The 25326-nt window shown below is 37.1% G+C and overlaps 2 protein-coding genes across 2 annotated transcripts; one reads left to right on the top strand and one right to left on the bottom strand.

Moving 5' to 3' along the window:
* Positions 1-8475: 8475 nt before the first annotated feature.
* Positions 8476-10633, bottom strand: LOC133679010 (magnesium protoporphyrin IX methyltransferase, chloroplastic-like). The gene is made up of 2 exons (XM_062101567.1): positions 9972-10633; positions 8476-9159 (listed from the first exon to the last, which is right to left on the bottom strand). The coding sequence occupies exons 1-2, from the start codon at positions 10524-10526 to the stop codon at positions 8761-8763; spliced, it is 954 nt and encodes a 317-aa protein (XP_061957551.1). The 5' UTR covers positions 10527-10633; the 3' UTR covers positions 8476-8760.
* Positions 10634-11445: 812 nt separating this feature from the next.
* On the top strand, positions 11446-22557 carry LOC133678548 (probable alpha-mannosidase At5g13980). The gene is made up of 29 exons (XM_062100895.1): positions 11446-12024; positions 12122-12205; positions 12490-12578; positions 12834-13008; positions 13257-13376; positions 13470-13553; positions 13633-13704; positions 13880-13993; positions 14233-14333; positions 14426-14519; positions 14587-14754; positions 14845-14934; positions 15797-15862; positions 15986-16042; positions 16392-16623; positions 16743-16873; positions 17070-17135; positions 17332-17391; positions 17476-17547; positions 17734-17781; positions 19167-19286; positions 19371-19436; positions 20496-20608; positions 20758-20842; positions 20928-21038; positions 21116-21211; positions 21502-21549; positions 21967-22035; positions 22126-22557. Exons 1-29 carry the CDS (start codon positions 11827-11829, stop codon positions 22321-22323), a joined length of 3027 nt encoding a protein of 1008 aa, XP_061956879.1. The 5' UTR covers positions 11446-11826; the 3' UTR covers positions 22324-22557.
* The last annotated feature ends 2769 nt before the right edge of the window (positions 22558-25326 follow it).

Genomic DNA, 25326 nt, shown 5'->3' with positions numbered 1-25326 from the left:
TGTTTGTAGGTTAACCTGACTTTACTTGCTACCTTGATCACATGTTGTCACACAATACTAGCCTTTTGTTGTTATTTTTTTTTATATTCAATCACACACTTTTAGAGGGTTTATTTCCAGGTTACTATGGGTTTTTTTTTTCCTTTTAATTTTGCGTGTTTGCTATGGGTTTTTATTTTGCAGTATACAAGCCTCGGACGGAGTAAGGAACACTCGAATTTTTCCCATCATCAAAGCAGTATGTGGAAACGTGAGCTCGAGTTCTTTCACATGGTGCTCAATAGCATTAAGCATTTATGATAGTCGCGAGGATCAAGTTGGGAGTAAAGGAAAATGTAGTTTGTACCAAGGTTAAGAAATTAGTGGGATGCCAAGGAGATTTGGATGGCAGTCTTGGTAGGAAGAACAGAGAGGATGGAAAGGAGTATATTTTCTGGCCAGCACAAAGATCAAGAACAGTCACATGGCCAGCTCTGTTGCTGCAACCAAATCCTCTCCACAGGAAACAAGCATTACTCTTCCAAGAAGAAAGAAAACCGTTGCCATGTATAACATATAGTTTGGATTTGAGAAGTGCATGTCTCTCCCTCTCTATGCAATTTTTCTTTCTTTACCGACTTGCAGAATATATTTTCCTTTTACATCAAAGACATAAATTTACACCAATAGAAAGACAAAACAAGAGTTAAAACTTCACCAAACCCGCATAACAATACATACATATATATATATAGAATAATAATATCATGATGCCTCCTTATGTAGCCAGTCGAGCTCATGGTCAGTGAGCATGCGATAACTGGGTTCAATCCATGCACAATCCGAAAAAGTTGTGGTACCATAATAATCTTCTCTGCCATGATTGTTGCAAGAAGTGTGAAATTTACCTGCCGAAAGATCATAGAATGCACAAGTGCCATCCTTCTTGTTGAACCTTGGAAAATAAATTCTGTTTTCCAACCCTGGAACTTGCAGGTCTGTTGTCTTTGTCAGCCCTGATCCGGTTCGGCTCAAAAAAAGCACGCGATCACCCAAGTCTTTTGTTTCCTTCCAAACCATACTTGAAGGATCAAGCATGTAAACTCTAACCCATTGTCCCATATAACCCACAAAAACTGACATTAGCTCTCCATTACAATCAACTAAATAGCAGTCGCTTATGGGACTACTAGTACATGGATTTCCAGGATTATCAAGCACAGCCCACTTATCCAACTCCTCGTCCTCCTCCTCGTCCTCCTCCTGCTCCTCCTCCTCCTCCTCCTCCTCCTCCTCCTCCTCGTCCTCGTCCTCGTCCTCCTCCTCCTGCTCCTCGTCCTCCTCCTCGTCTATTTTTGGATCAGAAACAGCCAGACATCCAGTCTGTCCTAAAAAATAAAAACATCCCTTGTGAAAGACTGGACTACTATAAGATGGAACGAAACCTGATTCAATGTAAATTGGATCCGAAGTCCAGCTGTCCTCGCCGCGACGAATGAAGGTAGGGAATACCCAATAGGTTTGAACATGGATGGCCAGGACTGTGCAATTAGGCGATGTTGGAGATTCTGAAAAGGAAATTCCATCAAAAACAACTTCTCTTCGAGGTAACTCGGGAAGATCAATCCTTTGATTTGTTATAGGATTGAGGAAAAACACAACATGTTTTCCCTGAGAGACAAGCAACCACCCGTGTTTTGCGAAGCGAATTGTTTTTGGTTCATGGCAATGGCTGCGATCGGACTCCCCTTTCTGGCAACACTGATCATGCTCATTGTCTTCAATATCAGAGCTGAATTTTGTAGTATCAGAAGTAATAATATTCTTATACACGGAGTTAGCTATTTCGGGTGTAGAGCAGCAGAGCAAGGGGCTGAAGAAATTAATTAATTGACCATCAGACTTTAAATAAACCAGTGTTGGGAATTCTTTCTTGAATTTTGGGAGGGGAATCGAACTCCAGCTCTTGCAAACAGCAACAAAACAGTAGCAATCTGGTGCACGAAGACGAGAAATAATCAACGCTACCATGTCTCCAGGAAGATCAGACCAACATCTCTTTTGATCACAAACACCTTCGTGCAAAGTCGTCGTCATTATCATTCAACCGTCCAATTCGTGTTACAGAAACTGGAGCTCAGATTGATTGGAGGGAGGGAGGGAGGGGCTGATATATCTATGTGCTTTCGATGTATAGCTAAAGCTTGTATATATAGAGACAGACATGAAATATTGCAAGCAAGTGTTTCCTTTCCTATTTAGGAATAGGAATCCTTAATTATGCGGGGATTTCTTATTTTTTCCAATAATAAAATCCCAACAAAATTAGGATTCTAAACCCCATGATAAAAACGGAATACTTTTTTTTTTTAAAATAAATTTCCTGTATAACACCTTGTCCTTGTTGACACCCAACTCAACCCCTATATATTTATATTGGTAAACTTAAATATCACCTGGGATTTATGCTAAAGAATAAATTCTAGTTAATATAGAAATCCTTAATAAAAAAGGATTTGTAATATACTAGTTTATTAGATTTATTATTTAATTAAAATATTAGATTCCTTATAAAATTATGATTTGCTTTAAGTAGTTAATTCCTTAATTATCTAGGACTTGAATCATATAAATAGAGTTGTTTTGTTGATTTTCTTGGCACGCTATATCTCGGGCTAACTCAATGGAAGTTAATACCACGGAGGAGGAGGAGGAGCAAAGCTTGCAGTGTTGGCCACCAGCTGTAGGATTACTTCCATGTCTTGTTTTCTTCCATGGAAGTAGTGAAGAAGGCCAGACCTTTTATGACATCTCAGAATGTCGTTGCCACGTAAAAAACATTCCAGGGTTGCAAGGTAAACTAATAGGGACGTGCTCATATGGTTGGTTAGTCATAGCCGGAGATTCGATTTCAGATGATTGTTTTCTGTTGAATCCTATCTCTACGAAGAAGATTCAATTGCCGTCTTTGGCACCTGACTTCACCTGGACAGATTGTGTCCTTTCATCGCCTCCTCATCGTCCCGAGTGTGTTGTCATGTTTTTGAATTTTGGTTATGGGATTCTCAACGTCAAGTCCTGCAAGCCTGGTGATGTTGAGTGGACAGGACAAGACCTAGAGCTTCATGATGAATGGTTTGATGACTCGGATTGGGGCGTATCAGTTGGAGTTCATAATGGAGACATTTACATACTCACCTGCTATGAGCATCTCTACTCTGTCAAGTTTAACAAGTCTTGTGGCATTACATTAGTTGATCTGAAAGTGGATGATAGCACGAGTCCAATCACTAGGAAATTTCATAGTTGCTTCCCAACATATCTGGTTGAAACATGCGGGGAGTTCCTTCGTGTTCATTGCTATATCCTTCATGGACAGCTGATGGATATTTCGGTTTATAAATTAGATTTCAATGAGAAAGTTTGGATCAGAATAAAAAAATTGAAGGACCAAGCAATTTTTATAGGTTACTCTGGGGCACAAGTTCTTGCTTGCTCCACAAAAGAATCAAGAATTCAAGGAAACAGAATCTATTTGACATTACCTGAAGATAGAACCCTATATGTGTATGATCTTGATTTGTGTGGTCTCGAGGTCTGTTTGCCATGCCCAAATGTGAAGGCTGATTGGATTCAAAATGATTGGATCTTACCTCTTTTCGAGGATAAATAGTCAATTAGGACGTGATTTTCTATCATGAGGATAAAATGCTGTGTATTTCCCTTTAAATTAATAAGAACAGGTAGTTTCTCCTTGATTCATATTATCTCACACCTCAATAAAAAATAAATTCCTTCTCCTCGATTGATTTTAGAAGTAGATGATAGGAAACAGTAGTTCGTGTCTACTTTTGGAAATGTTTTTGCGCACCCTTCAGTATTTTGATTATAATTTTTTACCCGATGCAAACCATCCCCATTCAAAAAGATCGTTTTGTAACACACATCGCCAGTCAAAATGAACATCAGCATTAAAGCCGAGATCAAGAGTTTCCAATCGGGAAAGGTACCCAAGCTTCCAGGAAGGAAGATTTTTTTTTTTTTTTTTAGAGTTCCAGGAAGGAACTTGAGGTAATAAAATTTCTCCCCTACATAATTTTAATGTCAATATTCCACATTGATGATGTGTTTTAGGTCACCCAAGCTCCATTGTCATCTTCACATTGCAATGCACATTTTCCCTTGCTCAGGTCCAAGTTAAATACAACTCCCTGTTACTGGTTTTAGCTCTTATCTATATACTAAAAATAACAATTGACATGGAGCTGCTATTAGAAGTTTGTGAACGTCTATATGCTGCTGATACTTGGACCTGTTATTTCCGTCTAATTCTTTTCGTCTTTTGTTTTCCTTTTGCTCTTCAGTCTTCTTGGACGTTGTCTTCATTTCCCCTTGCCTATTATAGTTACTTTCCTATCTCGCGCACTGTGATGCATGTGCTATCTGCTTCGCTTTAGATTTCGCTTCTACTTCCTTTGTTTTTTGCTAGGTCTTCTACATAGTTGGGACTGTGATTTGGTACTGAGAGTTACAGAAACTGATTTGTTCTCCTTTTTCCGGTCTTTGCGTTTCTCTTTTACTGGTTTGAGCTGTTGTTTGAAGAATTGTGTGTGTTTTATAAGTTGCTAATTTGTTTTTATAGGGCTTCCGAGGCTTTATCCCCGCTGTCGGTGCAGTTCTTTATGCTTTCTTGGTTTGCTTCCCCACTTTTATTTCTAGGCTTCTTATAAATCTATTTTATTCTTTTCATTTTTCTCATTGCTTCTTCTCTCTGCTTTGGTTTTCTGGTTGGTGGCATGTGCCTTAGTACCTGTTCTATTGCTGTGGCTGGTGTCTTTTCTTAAAACTCTCTGCCATCTCTTTGTTATTAGATTGGTTTTCAGTTGTTTCTCTTGCTTCTGGTCTGGGTGTCTGCTCTGTCTCTTTGTTGCTGCACGTATGTGTTGGGTTATGCAGCTTCTTCTTTTTAGATGGACTTAGCAGCCAGCACCATCGTTAGTGAATTTTAGCCTGTTGGGAAAAAAAAAATCAATAAGCGCAAAAGTAGGTTTTCAATTTAGTGTGTTGATATCACATTTTCCCACGTGGGAAATTAGAATTGAGTTTTGAGCATGCTATTCAGACAAAATTAAGAATCTTTTCGGTTGACAAAACAGTAAGAAGGTAACTAAGAATTTAAAAAGGGGAGAAGTATATCTACCAATTAAATAATGCTTTAGAGAAGTTTTCTGTGATTTTTTAAGTGCTAGAAATGTATAAAATCAAACGTGTCTGTGTATCACCAGAGGCTGAGGTAGACTCTAACATTAAGAAGGAAGGAAAGAAAGAAAGAAAGAAGATGAAGTTGGGTAGACTCTCAGTGCTTACCTGTTGTGAGGGAGGGCCCTTTGATTCTGGTTATTGTTTTCCCATCTTTTGAAATCTTTGAGCTGGGATCGGCAGATTTGTTTCTTTGGTTGAATTTGTGTTCTTTTTTTTGTGATTTTTTATGATCTTACATTGCTTGGTGGTCTTTGATTGAAGTGGAGTCTAGCTTTTTTTCATGTTTCTCGGAGATTTTTAGACCCTTACCCTGTTTATCTCTAATGACGGTTTCTGTTTTAGTTGCGTACTTGGGTTTAACATTACGTTGAATCCAAAAGAAGCTGGGTTCAACTGTACGCTGAACTCAGGTGTATTTAGGTTCAACTTGTACATTAAACTCAAGTGTGGTTGGGTTCAGCTGTAGGCTGAACTTAAGAGGAGTTGGATGTAGACGTGTCATGACCCAACTTAGAGTTGGGCGTGAGTGTACTCCGGTTCAATACAAGATTGGGCGTGGAGAAAATATAACCCCGTCTTTGGTTATGTCTTCGTGTGATGGCTTTTAAATATGGGAGGTTTATAGAAAACCTTGACCCATTAGATCGTTGCTTCTTCTTCGCCAGTGGCTAGCTAGCTGAGCCCAGATTTCCTTAGGTTAGGTTGTTCATGACTTCATGGCACGTGTGGATGGTTCCGTGTTTTCTTTTGATCTACTAACTTAATCTCAAGCTTTGCATTGTTTTATGATATTTCACTCATCTGGGGTCAGAGTTCCTTCTATGATTACTAGAGTCCTCATTTTTTCTTTTTTCGCGCTACATGTCTGCAAGGTTTTTGTCTTTTTTTCCTGACGGATTCGGAGTTGGTGTGGTCCTGAGAGTTACAGAAACTAAGCATGTTTTCCAGCGCTGTCCATTTCACTTTTCTTTGCGTTCTTTGTTTGGGAGCAGTATTTTGCCCTTCTTTCCTTAATTTTCTCGGCCACTGTTTCTTCAATGAAGCTTCTTTTGTTGTGGCACTTTCAAACCTTTAAAAACTCGGACAGCCCATGCTTGACTCGTCTTATTGCTTTACTTTATGTTATGGAACTTGGTTTTAGGTCTGGATGTGGTCCTTCTCCGATGTTAATTTCATCAATGAGCTTTTCAGTTTTTACAGTTACATGGATGCTGCTCTGCTCCTTTATATATATATATATATATATATATATATATATATATATATATATATATCTCAATGTTGCTGCTTGCTATGCATGCAGTTTTAGCTTGCCTTTTGATTGGCATTGGATTTGTTTTTCCATTCTGGTTTTGCATTTGCATGGTTAAATAACTTGAATTGGGTTCTACTGTTAATAGGACACAATAAAATTAGATCCTACCTCTAGTAGACCCACTAGCGTTGAACCCTGCAGACAGCAGAACCCATTGAAGTTGGGCCCTGCTGCCTAGGATCCAATATAGAGTTGGGTTGATTGATTTCTTTTTTCCCACTAAAGTTAAAGTTAGGTTTGCTGCTTAGCAGGATCCAATGGACCGTGCCACCACCCCAATAAAATTGAGTCCTCCCTCCGCCCAATATCTTCCAATCCAAAAACCAAGCAACCATTTCAATGAGAAATAAACAATGCAATGTAGCGCAGAGGCAAAGGCACATGGAAAACCAGCTCCAGATGTCATTTTTTACGGGCTCCAAGATTGCCTTACCAATATCTGCCCACTATAAGGCAGTCTATGATATAAGAAACTTGTTCCAGGCTATCTGGTCCTAAAGGTTAGCCTCCAACCGCTAAGAAAGTCAACTTGCTATATGTGTTTTACAAGGAGTTCTGCTAAGGGTACTCTAACCCAGGTAGCGGAAAAATCTGCTGAATATGGCAACTTTTTTAATTCTCTAATTCTTGGACCTTAAAATGGCAAACAACTCACAGCTGAAATTCCCAAAACAAGTCCTCTCGATTGACTCTTTTCGGGTGTGGTTACCAACCTTTGAGGTAAAGGACCTTGTTTTACTACACAAGGTTTCATCCAGTTCAATTTATCTTTTGATTCCCCAATCTGTGGTTTAAACACAGAGCTGCTTCACCATAAATTTATGTTTTTCACATGTATTATGTGTCACAGCCTCATTCAAATCCTCCCCCGTAGTTTACTAATGTCTGAAAATTCCATATTTGCAAGTAGAATATCCACAAATCACTCATGATCAAGTTCCAACCTAAGCTATAACCATTTTGAGGAAACAACTTTAATAAAAGATATCAACTAAATTCTCATTCTCTGACAACTTTCCCTTCGAGACATATTCCTCTGCTCATGCTACATTCTGAATTATATCTTGGCATGCTCAAAACTGTAGCTTTCTTAACAAAGACTAGCCTATTAGGTTTCTGTAATGTTTTAATGTTAGATTGCAGAAAAAAATCTATGCCATGTTCTGTGCAAATTGTCATATATCATTTGTTTCTGATTCCATATTCAACCTTTTAAAATGTGCCTTAGAATTAATTCTTACATGCCTTTTTCCAAGTCACAAACTGATTCTCTTTGTTCAGTGCATGTAGGTACAACCAAAAAACATAATCTAGGTTCTAATACATGGACAGGATCGATGTCTAGGGAGGGATGGAAGAAGAGGCGCTTATCATCAGATGAATGTGAGGACACCAATCTTAGGGACATGAACATGCTGAAGTAACAACTACAAGCTCAAAACACTAATTGTAAGCTGGATAGGGAACAAAGGACGGTCCATAATGATAGCTTAGTCAGTGCACTCAATAAGCTCACGGATGCTTTAGTGAAAATTGCTGATAATGGTTCAAAACAAAGAGATGTTTATGAAGCTTCCTACATTGTAAATGAGCATTATGACATATGCTAGCCTGGATTTTGCTCCAGTTTCTTCTTCATGAAAATAATCGATATGATATGAATCAGACATAATATTTGTTTTTTTATTCAATAATTCTGCTCTGCTTAAATTTCAATAATAAATGAGCTCCCAGCATGAAAAATTGCTTGATAAATACTGTTAAAATTAGAAAAAGGATTAACAGGTTGCAATGCATTCTCTTTAAGAATCTCAAGGCATAAGAACTACAATGCTAGTCACTCTCTTGTCATCTAGTTTACTGAAATGAAACATGTACAGCGAATATCTTGCACAGAGAAGCAGACAAAAAGCTGAAAGGAAAAAAAACAATTGCTTTTCCTAAAATAGCAATTGGTGTCATCAATTGATCACTGGGACAATTAAAGGATATTTTAGATGAACATAAAAAAATTGCAAGTTGTATCAAATGTTACATACATGGTCATCTAATAGACACTTGAAATACATGTAGTAAAGGAATATATTGATGACAGCATAGAGAGAAAATTCAAGGCTCTACAAATTAGTAAGAAACTCCCTAACCATTTCTAGCAACAGAGCAACTGCAATAATGGCAAAATTCAAATCTAACCTCTCTTCCATTTATGCAGGAATAGCTTCGACGAGTCTTGCAAAGTAGAACTGAGTAGTAACCAGGCCTCTCTTCCTTATTTTCCACCCAACCTTCTTCAATGCCCTCTCTACATCTGCCTCTGCATGTAAATATGCTCTTGTTGCCTTTGAAGGCCCAGGAAACAACTCCCCTACTCTCTTTAACAGATCATAGTAAAATGTCTTCGGAGCAAAACTCAAAAGTAGTCGATTCTCAGCCAATGATGCAAGATGGGCGATCATCCCATCTGCTTTACTTTGTGGGTAATGTATCAGAACATCTAGACAGACCACCGTGTCATACTTCCCGTTTAAACTCTCTAAATCCTTCACTTCAAATTTAGGCATCACCAACTCCTTTTCACTTCCTGCTTGAAGCTGCTCTTTTGCCTGCACAAAAATTCAAAACCAAGTTAGGTTTCAATAACATCTTCAGGAATTGATCAACATAATGTTTCCTTTTAACTTTATGCTGTTCAAGAATCGAAATCATGGTTCCGAACTGCTAATGTCACATATGGTCACAAATACTTCAGACTGCCACGGTTGTGGCCTCTGTCCTACCATGACCGTGCATGTGTAAGCGCATGTCACAAGCGTTTCTGAAATTAGGCAATTGTCAGTTTCTTTCAATCTTTAGTTTGTAATAAGTACATGTGTTGCTATTTCGTTAAGCTCAGGAGGCTGTTTAGTGAAGGTCTCTCTCCCTCTTTTCCCCTCTCTTCTTCTTCTATGGGCACTAACCCCTACCAGCCATGGCTAGCCTTGACAATGAACTCTCAAAATTCACCCAAATACTGCAAAGAGATTCCAGCAAGAACCTCTTCAATTCAGCATGTAACAGTGCAACAACCATGATTGCACTCGCCACACCGGCGACTGTCCTCACCATTCTTCAAATTGAATTCACCAGAATCAGTTCTGTAAAATCCCCAATTAAATTTTCTAATACAGCCTAAAAACCCCACTAAATCAAATCCCATTCATGACAACAAAACCATAATGTTATCCACAAAAAACTCACCAGAACATTCACTTCCGTAATCCACAAAACCAAACATCATTAAAGAGACACAAACCCACATTTCCAATGTAAAGCAGCATTTCAAGAAACCGTTAAAAACAGTTACACACCAACACAACCTGCCAAGAAAAGAAAAAAACAGAACAGAGCAAAGAGCCAACAACCACCGCTAACTCACCTGTTTCTCAGCCTCAGCCACCATGGCAGCCGAAATATCACTAGCATAAACAGCCGCCCCTTCTTTCGCCAAGGGTATGGCCAAACACCCAGTACCACACCCAGCATCACAAACACTTACACCCTCCAACGACCCTTCATCTTTCAACATCTTCAGCACATTCTCAACAGTCTGTGAATGACCAAGCCTAATATCTTTCTGCACTCTATTAACCTCATCAGTCTCTCCATAAATTTTTCTCCACCGTTGAAACCCAGAATTGTTGAAGTACTCCCTCACCACCTCCTTGTCTCCGCCGCCCACCTCTTCCGCCTGGAGGCGCCGCCGCCTTTCGGGGTCGGTGAGTGATATGGCGGCAGCTAAAGCCGCCACTGACCCGCCTCCGATGACAGCCAAGGTGGTTCCGTCGAGGTCAGCGGCAGTGACGGCGGCGAGAGGCGGAAGTGCAGCGGTGGTGACGGTGGTTCTGGGTGGTTTTGGTTTATGAGAATTTGGAGGGAATATTCTTTGGTTGCTTAAAGGAATGTGAGAGAATATTGAGGATGTAAATGCCATTTTCTTTTTGTTTTTTTTTAAAACAAATTCCGGCCGGCGGGAAGAGGGTGTTACGTGGAGATTGGTTTGGGCTGTGGGAGGTGGTTGTGATGGTTTTTAACGTTTTGTTATCCTGTGGATAAGAAAAGTTATCAACTAGTCTTGATTTTTTTGGGCCCATTTTAAGTATGGGTGTGTATTTTTTTTATTTTTTCCTTTACCTTTTCTTTTTGTTTATTAGATGTTGCTTATATCATAGTTTTTTAACCTGATATAACAGTCGTTAAAGGGTAAGTTTAGGTCTTAGGTTGAGTTTACCTAAGTTAAACTTTTTTTTATTTTATAAAAATTAAAAGTATTATTATTTAAAAAATAAATAAAATCAATAGGTTTTGATGATAATAGAATTAATCACGAACCAAGTTTTTAACTGGATAATATAAAATTAATTATCTTTTTATTTTTATTGAGATTTGAACTAATCTAGGTTTTGAATCATTCTTTATATCATGTCGGGTTTTAAAATAATAGTTTAGATTAAAAGGTTATTTATTTTTTTATTTCAAAATATTGTTTTTTTATTAAGAGCACTATCATAAAATATATATATATATATATATATATATATATAATTAATGAAAAACATTTTGTTTAAATATAATAATACACTATTTCAACATAAATAACTTAATCTTAAAAGCTGCTATAAAGACGAAGTCTTTGAAGTAGTAAAATGCACCTCGCTCTTAGAATTTGTCTAAAATGAAATAATTTTTCTTCTGATTAAGTTACTGGCGTGTCAACAGGAAACTAACTTTCAAGAAAATCTTCACTTCGCTGTGATTCTGTGCATCAACCAAGCTAGAAACGACCAAGTCTTGTAGTATACTATAAAGAGTTGGTATAGAGATAAGCTTAACTTTCACTGAGTCAAAAACATGCCTCTATTCAATACTAGAGAAAGAGACACTCACGTGCATACATTCAGGTTCACCAAATAATCCCAAAAGAATCTTCGACAAATCAACAACAAATCCCAAGCTCTGATTTCTACCGAAGATATGTCCTTGATTAACTATTCACACAAAACCCTTCACGCCATAGCTGGCTGGCTTGGTTGCTAATGCTATTATCCCCTTCACTTATTGTTTGAAAGGGACATTTTGTTCTTATTTTAACTACATATTCCACATCACTGTTACAAAACAATAAGGTTAAGACAGCAACATAGTTTTGAGCTTTCCTTGGTAGTATCTACAATGAAATGCTCACTTTTGATCATATTTAAGCAAGCCCTTTGAGATTGTTAACATCACAGACAATGGGAGTTGTTCAGACATGTTTTCTGTTTGTGCTAGTGAGTTTGTTGTGTGTGGAATCAAAGTACATAAAGTATGATACAAGTTCAGGTATTGTTCCTGGGAAGATTAATGTTCACTTGGTGGCTCATACCCATGATGATGTTGGCTGGTTAAAGACTGTTGATCAGTACTATGTTGGGTCTAACAATTCCATTCAGGTCTGTGCGTTTTCTTAATTGGTATGTCCTTTTGCTGTTCGACTGTGGATTTGTTTGATTTGAACAATGATTTGTCAGTGTATGTATTGTTATGCAGGGTGCTTGTGTTCAAAATGTGCTGGATTCTATAGTACCTGCATTGTTGGCTGATAAGAATAGAAAGTTCATATATGTTGAGCAGGTCTGTCGCTACTTTCTTTTACTTTGTTTTTTGTTCTTAGTGGCAATGCTTCAAACCTTGTAAAGTATTTGAACCTGAGTTAATGCCTTCTCTTACGTTAATGAAACTGATACAAGTTCTGAAATTTTACATCTCTACATAGGAAGCCATGATAGAGAAACAAAAAAATTCTCTTCTTTTTGCCTCCTCTCTGGTTTCTGAGCTGCTAGAGAGCTGAGTTATAAAGTTTTAATTTCTGTCTTTTAATTTGGGATTTGTGGAAATGCTTTTCCTGTATAATACAGGCCTTCTTCCAGCGTTGGTGGAGAGATCAGAGCGAGGAAGTACAAAATGTAGTCAAGCAGCTTGTCATCTCGGGTCAGCTTGAGCTAATGTAGTGTAAAAATTCCAACTTCTATTTATCTGTGTTCTTTTGGTCACAAAATGCAGGATGTAATGATGCATAATTGCATAAACCTTTATATTGAATTCGAACACTTCAATGCGGAATTTTTTCAAGCAACGTTCTACTTTTAACCAGAGAGTCCAATCTGTCATGTCTATCGCTTCTTGCTGTCCATGCTAGATAAGAAGTAGTTTTTGGTATTTGTAATTTAAGCAGTCGGGTTTTCCAATTTTTTGGTTGCAGAAATGGAGGTATGTGCATGCATGATGAGGCAGCTCCACATTATATTGACATGATTGATCAAACAACTCTGGGGCATCAATTCATCAAGGAAGAATTTAACGTGACTCCAAGAATTGGTTGGCAAATTGATCCCTTTGGACATTCTGCAGTGCAGGCATACCTGTTGGGGGCAGAGGTGTGGTTTCTCTCAAATCTTGATTTGAATCTGCGCGTTGAATTGTTAACTTGTAATCTATCTGTACCTTTCATCAGTATATGATGCTTCAAACTACTTCTGTTAAAATGATGGGATATTAGACCCCTTTTCTTTTAATAAGTTGAGATGTTAGACTAATTTATTGAAAGTTATCTCATCAAAAGAACCCTTTGTTGTTCTGCATATATCATCTTCTATTCTATCTAACACAAGTTCTGTTGGTACAGGTTGGATTTGACTCCTTTTTCTTTGGAAGAATTGACTATCAAGATAGAACAAAACGAAAAGGTGACAAGAGTCTCGAGGTTGTCTGGCGAGGATCTAAAAGCCTTGGTTCATCTGCACAGGTGAGTATTTCTAAGTGTATTACGTTGTCCGCAATGCTGTTAAATTTACTAATTCGTCAAGAGATTCAATTTCTGTTAAATTTATTCCTGTAGATATTTGCTGGTGCGTTCCCTCAGAATTATGAACCTCCAAGTAACCTCTACTATGAAGTTAATGATGATTCCCCTATTCTCCAGGTAAATTTTTAGTCAATCACTGAATATTACTTGATGCACATTAGTGCAATATGTGACTACTTTTCCTTTTATCTTGAAGGATAACCCCAATTTGTTTGATTACAATGTCGCTGAGCGAGTGAATGAGTTCGTATCAGCTGCAATGGATCAAGTAAGACTTATTTTCTTTTCTTGACAAGCTTCGCATATTCTTGAGACATCTCATCAGCTTCGCAAACCATCAAGTTGCTGTCTGTTGGTGCATGTTATTGATATTAGTTAGGTCTTAGTATAGTATCTGTTCTTTAGATCTTCAACAAATCACTGTTTAATATCCTCCTTTCCAGGCTAATATAACTCGGACAAATCATGTGATGTGGACTATGGGGACGGATTTCAAGTACCAGTATGCTCACACTTGGTACAAGCAAATGGACAAGTTCATTCACTATGTAAATCAGGTTAGTTTTATTGTAATGCATTGACTGCCTTAAGAGGCCCTGAAAAATCAGCATAATCTTATGGGATTGGTTCTTGATATGGAAAATGCGTATCGACAGATCATTGAAAATCAGCAGTGTGATGGCTGAAAAGCTTGTCTCAAAATCTTTTTTCATTTTACTTAATAGGATTCTTGGCATCTTTTTACTTCCCATAATTTGATATGTTAATGGAAAGTACTGGATTGGAATGTTTCCAGGATGGGCGTGTCAATGCCCTATACTCAACCCCATCAATATATACTGATGCAAAATATGCGACAAATGAGTCCTGGCCTCTTAAGACTGACGATTTCTTTCCGTAAGCACAACATTTAGAAGATCAAATTTATAAGCATATAACTATTCCTCCTCAGCCTGTTATCATACTGAATGTTGAATACCCAATATCAGATATGCAGACATTGCAAATGCTTATTGGACTGGATATTTTACGAGCAGGCCAGCCCTCAAAGGCTATGTTAGAAAGATGAGCGGCTACTATTTGGTAAGTTTACATGACTGGATCTGGAAAATTCTTAATAACTGATGCTCATGAGAACCAATATAAACAGGCAGCAAGGCAATTGGAGTTTTTCAAGGGAAGGAGTAAAGCAAGAACCAACACAGATTCTCTGGCTGATGCTTTAGCTATTGCTCAACATCATGATGCAGTTAGTGGCACATCAAAGCAGCATGTGGCAAATGATTATGCCAAGCGGCTCGCAATAGGATATGCGGAGGTTTATCTTAGAAACTTCACTGTTTCCTGAGTTGTTTTTTTCAATATGCTTGAACCTTTTCGAATTCAAATCTAAGAATCCTTCTTGCAGGCTGAAGAGGTGGTTGGAGAATCACTTTCCTGTATTGCAGAATCGGCATCAAAAGGAGGTTGCATGAGTCCAACGAACAAGTTCCAACAGGTAATGCTAATCATGTTTTATAATTCATCAGTGGACTGTTTTTACATTGTTACAAATCTCATAAGAAATCATACTTCTACTAGCCCCAAGTTCATGAAATTTCCAGTTAGAAGTGAGGTTATTTGAGACTTAAAGCTTGCCTACTAATAAAATTTATAGTGAAGAAGAAATGCAAGACATAATAAATAGACTACCAACTTGTTTCATTTAATTTCTTGCAGAAAAAATATACATTGCATCCATCTATAATTAATTATATTAACTTCCAATGATGACATCTTTTCAAATGCATGACGGCTCGCTTAGTGATTCCAAGCTACCTGGAAAGACCTTTGTACCTCAGTAGTCTTTTCACGGACTCCTTCTGTAGGTTTAATGTTTCAATCTAACTTGTGATATTACTGTTTGAAGACAAAGTTTTTAACATGAAATACAGAGATCTCGAACATATTACAGGATATGCCTACGTGAGGATTTTCATCCATGTCTGTCAATTGACTTACCTGCTACTGTTAAAAAAATTCAGTTGGTCTTTTTCACAAGATAATGGTGCATATATTGAGGCTTTAGTGCCTGTTCATCCTCAATGGCAGTAAAGCAGTGTCTTAGTACATGAAAGAAATTGTATGCAAGGTCAGCTTTGACTATCGCAAGAAGTAAAGCAATAGCTTTACGATGACAATAATCCTGAGCATTGGAGTTGGTATTCAGATTTATCTATTTAAGAGGGAAAAAAATAAAATTCATTAAATATGTTTTCATAACATTGTTGATTTTCTCAAATTTTGACTTTAATGATTTATTCATTTGATAAATCTAATTTCTGATTACTCTTCCTTTGTCCTTTCTTTCATTCTCACAGTGTCTCCTTCTGAATATAAGTTACTGCCCTCCATCAGAAGTTGATCTTTCAAATGGAAAGAGCCTGGTAAAGGAAATATAAAATGGAATTTTGTCTTTTGTTCTGCTATTTATTGGATTGAATTTGAAAAAAATTCAATTTTATTCCACTGTAAACAGATTACTATCTGATGTTTATTCTCTTTTATAGGTGGTTGTTGTCTACAATTCCTTAGGATGGAAAAGAGAGGATGTTATAAGGATTCCTGTGAGTGCCTTTGTTTTGCTCAATGCTGATCTTTCACTTGTGCCTACAAGTTTAAAGAGACATCATGTGAACACATTACTTTCTTTCAAACATCATGTAAAAACGTTTACTTTATGTAAACAAGAAGAAATTTTGCGTAAATATTTTTAAAGAGTAAAAAGCATGCTATGCATGTGCACGCATGCGCAAAAACACAAAATCCATGCAATATGTATACATGCTTGTGTTGTCATCAAGCCTCATTTCCTTTGTCAAGTTGATATATAGACACTGATGCTTCTGGAGTGAAAGGTGAGTAAAACATTTTGTGATCTCTAAATGCGCTTTCAACCTGCCTATCTTGTTGCAGGTTATTAATGAGAATGTGGCTGTTAAGGATGCTGGAGGAAAAGAAATTGAATCGCAGCTCTTACCTCTGCTGAAGGCCTCTGTAGGCATAAGGGACTACTATTCGAAGGCATACTTGAGCATGGCCTCAAATGTAACCCCCAAGTACTGGCTTGCATTTACAGCATCTCTACCACCTCTTGGTTTCAACACTTATATTATTTCCAGTTCCAGCTCAACTGCTAAGCGAGCAGGTAAGCATGCCAGTTGCTGCATTTGACATGTTCATCAAGAGAAGAAAAATTATTTGGTTATCTTCTCCGGTACATTAACATGGAATGTGTTTTTCATTTTGTCCACTCTATGACTACAGCTTCTACTTCAAGCCAATTATATGACACAAAAGCGAGTCAAAACGATACAGTTGAAATAGGACCAGGGAACTTAAAATTGATCTATTCCGGGAAAGGAGAACTTACTCAGTATATCAACAGCAGGAGCTTGGTATGTAATATTCGTTGAAACTTTACGGTTTTTCAGGCTCATTACAATGTTTCTCTCCCTATGGTGTCTCGTGCCAATCTGCACATCTTGGCAAAGTTGCTAACCTAGATGATCCGACTTTAAAGAGACAATGCTTTCTGTTGCTTTTAAAGTGAAAATTTTTGACCGACCTCTAAGTTGTTTGTCTAATTTGAAGGTCAAGGCATCTGTAGAGCAATCATACAGTTATTATGCTGGATATAATGGAAGCAAGGATAAACAGGTATTTCCCTCGGTTAAAACCTTCACTATCTCAAGCCTCTTACTTCGGTATTTCCCTCGGTTAAAACCTTCACTATCTCAAGCCTCTTACTTCGGCTTTTTATCTTTGTTCTCACCGTGTCATGGTTTCTACATTATTACTCTGTGATTATATGTGGATACTAATAAAAATGTTGGTTTAACTTAACTTTCTAAAGGCCTCTGGAGCATACATCTTCCGACCAAATGGCACATATTCCATCAACTCTAAAGGACAGGTGCTACAACACCTTCTGAAGTCCTTGACTAATGAATAACATGTTTTCTGTCAATAAGAAAATAAGGAGTTGTAAAATTTTCAGGATGTTTTTACTGTTTTGCGTGGACCTTTATTGGATGAAGTGCACCAGCAGATCAGTTCGTGGATATATCAGGTAGCATTAGCTTGAATATCTCGTCGCAATAGCTTCGGAATTGGTCATTGATTTTCCTTTGTGATAACTAGTTTTCTTTTGTGACCTTTTCCTATCAATCTAACAATTCTAGAATACTGAAGTGAATGCTTTGAGAGATTACATTTCTAGTACCATCTGCAACTGACCTTTTGAGTTCATAAACAGATAACCAGAGTTTACAAGGGAAAAGAGCATGCTGAAGTTGAGTTTACTGTAAGTCTGTTAAATTTTTGTTCAAATGAATCCTTATATCTGTCACGGCCTGAATCCCGGATCCATGACTAGCAACGTAGGAGCGGTGCTAGCAGGACACTACACTTACGCTAAGCCTCATAATGTACATATCACAGACAAAACTTTATAAAATCCACGCGGCATTTCATAAAGTTCTAAAATATTATATTATTCAAAACTAATAACGTAAAGTTCCAAAATATTATATTATTCAAAACTAATAAAATCAAATATCACTTCAAAATAATACACAATACTCGTTACATTGTCAAGATCAAAACTTTAACTAAAACAGTGTAATAGTGGAGCGTTTATGATATCGAATCAAAACTTAAAAGGAAAGCCTCTCAAAACAAGTAAGGCATATCAACCAACACTGAAAACACAAGAACACGCAACAAAGTCCACCTACTAATAGAAACTAACATCCTGAAATAATATTAAAAATAAGGGGTGAGTTCAATTAACTCAGTGAGAAAATAACATTTTAGATATTAATAATTTGCAAGTCTGTTTATCTTGATATATATATACATACTAAGCATATTATCATAAAGTAGTGGAATACATGTCAGAGATCAAATGACACCTGAAAATGACCACCGTAGAAGGATCAGACTACATGCTGGTGTCTATCTCACCAGCTAGGTATACAGAACACTATGTGTACATAGGTTAACTACTCTCCGTTAGTATGAAATTACCGACAAGTCCTTTATCTGATAGATATTCGTATAATTATCAAAATAATGTATATCATATCAAATAGAATTTAGTTCAATATAATACGAGTGCAAACTCAAAAATAAATGAGTACTTGGAAATTAAAGCAGCATATATAAATATTCAAGAAATTAATTAGTCATAATTACCTTATAATTAATAATCATATTTATTTATATTACATAAATATTAAAGATTATCTCTCTTACTCACTCACTCACTCGAAAAACAAAAGCAAAAAAAAAAACGAATGCAAAACTAGAAAGACAGAAACTATTGAAGATCGTTAGAAGAAACATCAGCAGAACCTATAACGGATATATAAAATACTAAAAAACAACTCGAAGCAAAGTAACATAAAAGATTAAAAACTCTAAGTTTAGAGACCAAAACATAAATATAATGCCGAACTGTTTCACCCTATCAAACCCAAACTTAACTCAAACTAATCAAACCCAATAAAACTCTATTGTCGGGTCAACTGGTTGACCATATTGACCAACTAGTAAACCACTACACAAATCAACTGGCCGGCCGGTAGCAACAAGTGAACAAGTCAAGAATATCCACCTTAAGCAGTGTCTTTGAAAACCAAATGGTTCTTGTAGGATCTGTTTTAGCAACAATGTCTTCTATTTCAGGTTGGGCCAATTCCTATTGAAGATGGAATCGGCAAAGAGGTTGTAACGAAGATCACAACAACTGTGAAAAACAACAAAAAGTTTTATACAGATTCTAGTGGGCGTGATTTCATAGAAAGGGTATGTTCCTTTCTTGCTTTGCACATGCTGCTGGAAATTTCTCTTTGGTTCCATTTATAACTTCACAGAAATATTCTTTTTCAGGTTCGAGACTACAGAAAAGACTGGGAACTGCAAGTGAACCAACCTATTGCAGGAAATTATTACCCTGTATGTTTTCTTTACAATCACATTCAATCGAGTGAGAATTTGTTTTTCTTATTAAAAACTATTTGTAGAACATTCAATATTTTCACCGGCAGACATGTCATCTACTAAAATTTGGATTAATGGGCTTCCATGCCTTCAAGACTTGAAAGAAAGGTTGTGGCCAAAATTGACAATAGCCTTGTGATTTCTAAATGATGAAATCTGCATGTCTTATTATCGAAGAATAGAGTACATTGTGCAAGAAATTATACTATACTTTAAAATGGGGAAAATATTACTGTGTGCATAGAGTGTTTGCATTATGGATTACACTGTAAATGTTTAGAGAACCATGAGAGTAGTTTTTTTTCTATTTTTTATTTAAAAAGTTGTTGGGTCTGGCATAGTTTCTAAACCTAAGTCGTTTGGGTCTGGCACGGCCGCCAGACCTAACGCCCTTGGATATGCATTGACGTCAAATTCAAGGCTCTTGGGTCTGGTATGGTCGTCAGACCCTGTGCTGGTACTGTGTACATAGAGTGTTTATATTGTGGACCACATTGTAGATGTTCAGAGGACCATGGGGGAGTTCTCTTTTCTATTCTTTAAAACGCGTGGGAAAATCACTATGCTAGTACTGTGTATGTAGAGTATTTGTATTGTAGATCACACTGTAAATGTTTAGACGACTATGAAGGTGTTCTCTTTTATATTTTTTATTTGAAAAGCTGTTGAGTCCAGCATGGCCTCCAAACCCAACTGTCTTAGAACTGGCATGGCCGCTAAACCCAAATTTTTTAGGTTTGACATGACTATCAGATCCAACAATCTTGAGTCTTGCATTGCCGTCAAACCCAAATTATTTTAAAAAAAAATTGATATCGACCTACAGCAAAGCGCAGGTCAATATAGTAGTTTGGTTTAACATGATGTTAGCTTCCTTCTAATATCTGAACAATTCAACAATCAATTCTCAAAAATCAACTTGAAAATTATATGTGCATGCTCATGCATTTGTATGTAGTTCGATTTTCTCTTGCAGGCATCAAATCACTAAGTTCTTTTCTTTTCTCCGTTCAGATTAATCTCGGGCTTTATATGCAAGATAATAGCTCAGAGTTCTCCGTCCTAGTTGATCGATCTGTGGGGGGATCAAGTATTGTGGATGGGCAGTTGGAATTAATGCTCCACAGGTCTCGTCTCCTCTTTCTCTTAATCATGTTCATCTTTTTTTCCGTAGTGTTATCAATTTTTATACTTTACGGTACAAGCATATTTAGTTTACTAATTTTTATACATTAGTGTTCAAGCATATTTAGTTTGCTTTTTTTTTCCCCAACAGGAGGTTACTTTCTGATGATGCCAGAGGTGTTGGAGAGGCACTAAATGAAACAGTTTGTGTTCTTGAAGATTGCAGAGGATTGACCGTAAGCACAAACTAACTTGCCATAGTTTTTAGACTTCACTGAAACCTTTCATGTCATGTTCAGTTTACTTGCATACATTTTACAGATTGTAGGAAAGTACTTCCTCAGAATAGATCCTTTACGAGAGGGTGCCAAGTGGCGTCGATCATATGGTCAAGAGATATATTCTCCCTTACTCTTAGCCTTCGCAGAGCAGGTGAAGAAAAATATTCCAGCATTTGTTTCCAGTAAAGTCAGTCTGTAACTCATAGATGTATCATTCTCGTTTTTCAGGATGGAGATAGTTGGGCAAGCTCTCATATAGCAACCTTTTCCGCAATGGACCCCTCTTATGCTCTACCTGACAATGTTGCGATATTAACCCTCCAGGTGCATATCTCTCTGCCCTTTCTAGATAAGACTGGACAAGTGGTAAGGACAATTAGGGCCTCTCTTAGAAAAATCAGAAAACAGTAAACTAAACAGGTCCATGGTCTTCTATTGGATGGATCACCAAACTAGTTGCTTTGATTCGTCAAACTTTGAACTCTCTAATGGTAACTGAAATTGGAAAGTTGCTTTGATTTGTGTCCCATATTATACTATGAATGTGTGCCAAATAGAAATACCAGGTATTCCTTGCTGAGTTAAAGTGTTTTACCTTTTCTTTTACTCCGCAGGAGTTGAGTGATGGAAAGGTTCTCCTTCGGTTAGCACACTTATATGAGGTATGCAGATTGCCTTTTCATAGTTCTAGAAAATGGAGGAAAATATCTTTAATCTTTTGAGTCATTTATACACTGTAACTGTAACTTTTTTCATGAAATGCTTGATGCAACTGCAGAATATGTTCGCCTAGATTGCTGCTTATTCTTTTACCAGTTCACATGATCCTCATTTTTTAACTACTGAATTTATTTGATGATCTGTTGACATTTGTTTCACATGATTTTTCCAGTGGCATAATTTTACTTATGTTTCTTCTTAGGATTCATGAGAAAAATTCCCCTCTTCCATGCTTTTCTATGAAAATTATCTTTCAACTTAAATGTTAGTGTGTTCTTATGAGGAAACCATTCCCATCTTCTTTTGTATGTCAATTCAGCCCTGTATTCTTTAATCTGTGTTTCTTTTGATGCTTCGAGGTTGGGGAGGACAAGGATCTGTCAGTAATGGCAAGTGTAGAACTGAAAAAGGTGTTCCCAAATAAGAAGGTAGAAGAATGAGTAAAAGTTTTCATGCTTGCCGGCAAAGAAAGAAAATTGAATTTTTTTCATAATGCTTTAATTTTCTACGATTATCAGATCAGCAAGATAACAGAGACAAGTTTATCAGCCAACCAAGAAAGAGTAGAAATGGAGAAGAAGAGGCTAGTCTGGAAAGTAGAAGGCTCTTCAGAAGAAGAACCTAAAGTGGTGAGGGGAGGACCTATCGATCCAACAACACTAGTTGTTGAACTAGCCCCAATGGAAATTCGTACCTTCCATATCACCTTTGATTAAATTTGATAACTACAAGACCAGAATTTCTCTTTGTGCAAGAAAAATTCTTGCGATCGGATCATGTTCTTTAACCAAATTTCTTGGCTCTGAAAGTCATTTTTGGTTCTTATTGTTGATATCAAATGTTTGTAAGCTTTCCAAAATGTAGATCTTGTTCGGGCTCCTCATGTGTAGCTACTCAAATAAAATTTATCTCATTGATATATCAATAAAGTTTAGCTATCTTCAACATTATGCTCTTTGCAATTTTCTCTCATCTGATGTATCAGAAGTCAAGGAAAATCCATTTTCCTATCATCTTGCAAATTATTCACCATCCAAAAAAATAAAAATAAAAGCTGTTCTGACTAAAATTTCCGTGTTAGAAAATAAACAGAAAATTTTCAAACATTCCTGCACTCGAAGATTCATTGGTGCTTGGAAGTCACATCTTCATCGCAGGCGACATGTCTTTGATTACAGGATAGGCCACACATTGCTTACAAACAGTATTCACTGACAAGAAGGTGACATGTTTTTTTATGCTAAAAATGAAGCACGCCAATAGCCATAGCTCATGTTCTTCTGCAGCAAGTAATTAACAACAAATGATAAGCACTTTACCTACCTTGTTCCTTTTTAAAATTCTAGCACTTCAACTTCCTTTCATTAAAAAACAAGAACAAGACAACAAATGGTGTTCTTCTTTAATACTCACGCATGTCATATGTATATACCCTCCTACATAATCAAAACTCTCTTTTGAACTTTAGTTCCATCAGACCAGGAAACATCTTTATGGACACTCAAAAATGCTTTTTGATTCTGCTATTACTGTTGATTTCATGTGTAGAATCGAAGTACATGGTATATGACACAACATCTAAAATTGTTCCTGGCTAGCTTAATGTCCATTTGGTGCCTCACACACATGATGATGTTGGGTGGTTAAAGACAGTTGACCAGTACTTTTGGCAATATTGATTTCAGTTTTCACTGCAACTTTTGGCAACCATTTATTTGGTAATCTTACCTTTCACAGATACTGGGAAAGTATTCACTCAGAACAGACCCTTTAGGAGAAGGTGCTAGGTGGCCTCGATCCTATGGTCAGGAGATGTATTCTCCATTCATCTTGGCCTTCGCAGAGCTGCAGGTGAAACAAAGATATGGATGTATTCTTGTTCCTATTGATATTAATCTACAACTCATATAGATTTAATCACCATTTTGCAGGATGGAGAGACTTGGACAAATTCTCATGTGGCAACTTTTTTCTGGGATGGATCCCTCCTGTGTTTTACCTGACAATGTTGCAATTACAAGTCTCCAGGTGTATATCTCTTTCCCTGGTAAAAGAGTTGGATTTCAATGTTTGAGCTAATTTTCTTGAATTCCACGGGAGCTGGATGATGGAACAGTTCTCCATCGCTTGGCACACTTATATGAGGTTTCCACAGTTCCTTTCTTTCAAATTTTCATATAAAATCTACCTCTTCATTATACCAACCTCGATGCCTTGACTGAGCCTTGAAAAGTTTCACTGGTACTGATGAAACTTATTATTATGTGGATTTTGAGCAACAAGCCTCCTTGTTTCTATAGACTCATTCTCTAAATTCTCATTTCAAATGCAAGATTGGAGAGGACAAGGATCTATCTGTTATGGCAAGTGTGGAGCTGATAAAGGTGTTAAAAGCTAAAAAGGTAAAAACAACTAGATGCATGGGATATCAATCCATACTTACAAGCAATTAGTTGTGTTATCAATGTTCTATTCAACTTCCAGATGAAAAAGATTAACAGAAACAAGCTTATCCGCCAATCAAGAAAGAGCTGAAACTGAAAAGAAGAGGCTGGTCTGGGAAGCAGAGGGCTCTTCTACACAAGAGCCTAAGGTTGTTAGAGGAGGACCAATCGATCCTTCTACTTTGGTTGTTGAACTTGCTCCAATGGAAATTCTTACCTTCATTATGGACTTCGACAGTAAATGGTCAACCACTTTTAGAGGAAAGGAAGACGATCACCATCAGTTTGTAGCAAATTTCAAGAACATATCCATTGTCTATTATGTGGGCAAGAATCTTTCAAGTGGATTGAACTGAAGTTCACTGTTGTCTATTATGACTCATGCCATTTTGTTGGCTCTAAGCACTTGTAATTGATGGCTCAAGAGCAAGCAGGCCAAGTCTATTCTTCACTTAAGCCTGATAGTTCAATAAAATTTAATTTCTTCATATTTCCCATAGTTATTGAGTTGATCATGTTTATTGATTGAATTTCTTGGCATCACTATTTTTAAACTCAAACCAGTTAACATTCATGACTAGAAAAAATCTAATTTGATTATTTATAAAAAAAAATCAAAATTCTTAGTTATTACATTAACACATGTAGTTAGGCGCGGACGCGTCCAACCCAACTTGGGGGTGGACGTGGACGCCCCCATCTAGGAGTTGGGCGCGGACGCATCCAGGCAAACGAGTCCATGCCCACCTTAGAGTTGAGCGAGGATGCGTCCAAAGTTAGGGGAAGACACGTCCACGCCCACCTTGGGGTTGGGCGAGGGCACGCCCACTTGGAAGTTAGGCGTGGACGCGTCCAGGCCCAACTTGGATGTATGCGTGAACACGCCCAGACTTTTAATTATAATAAAAATAATTATAACACAAATAATACTATTTTTAATATTAATACTCTTAATCATAATAAAAATAATTATAACACAAATAATAATATTTTTAATATTAATACTTTTAATCATAGTAAAAATAAAAATAAAATTAATAAAATAATACTATTTGTAATATTAATACTCTTAATCATAATAAAAATAAAAATAATTATAACACAAATAATATTATTTGTAATATTAATACTACCTGGGGTCTGCCCCGCGCAGTGGAGTCGCCCAAGCGCCAGATGGCGCTCGGGTCTGCCCTGCGCAAGTGTAGGGTCGCCCATGCATCATGTGGCGCTCGGTCTGCCCTGTGCAAGAGTCAAGTAGCCTAAGCGCCAGCTGTT

Source organism: Populus nigra, chromosome 18, assembly GCF_951802175.1.
Source record: "Populus nigra chromosome 18, ddPopNigr1.1, whole genome shotgun sequence".
Lineage (NCBI taxonomy): Eukaryota > Viridiplantae > Streptophyta > Magnoliopsida > Malpighiales > Salicaceae > Populus > Populus nigra.
The sequence above is the reverse complement of the archived record's forward strand: the minus strand, read 5'-3'. Positions and strand labels throughout refer to the sequence as shown.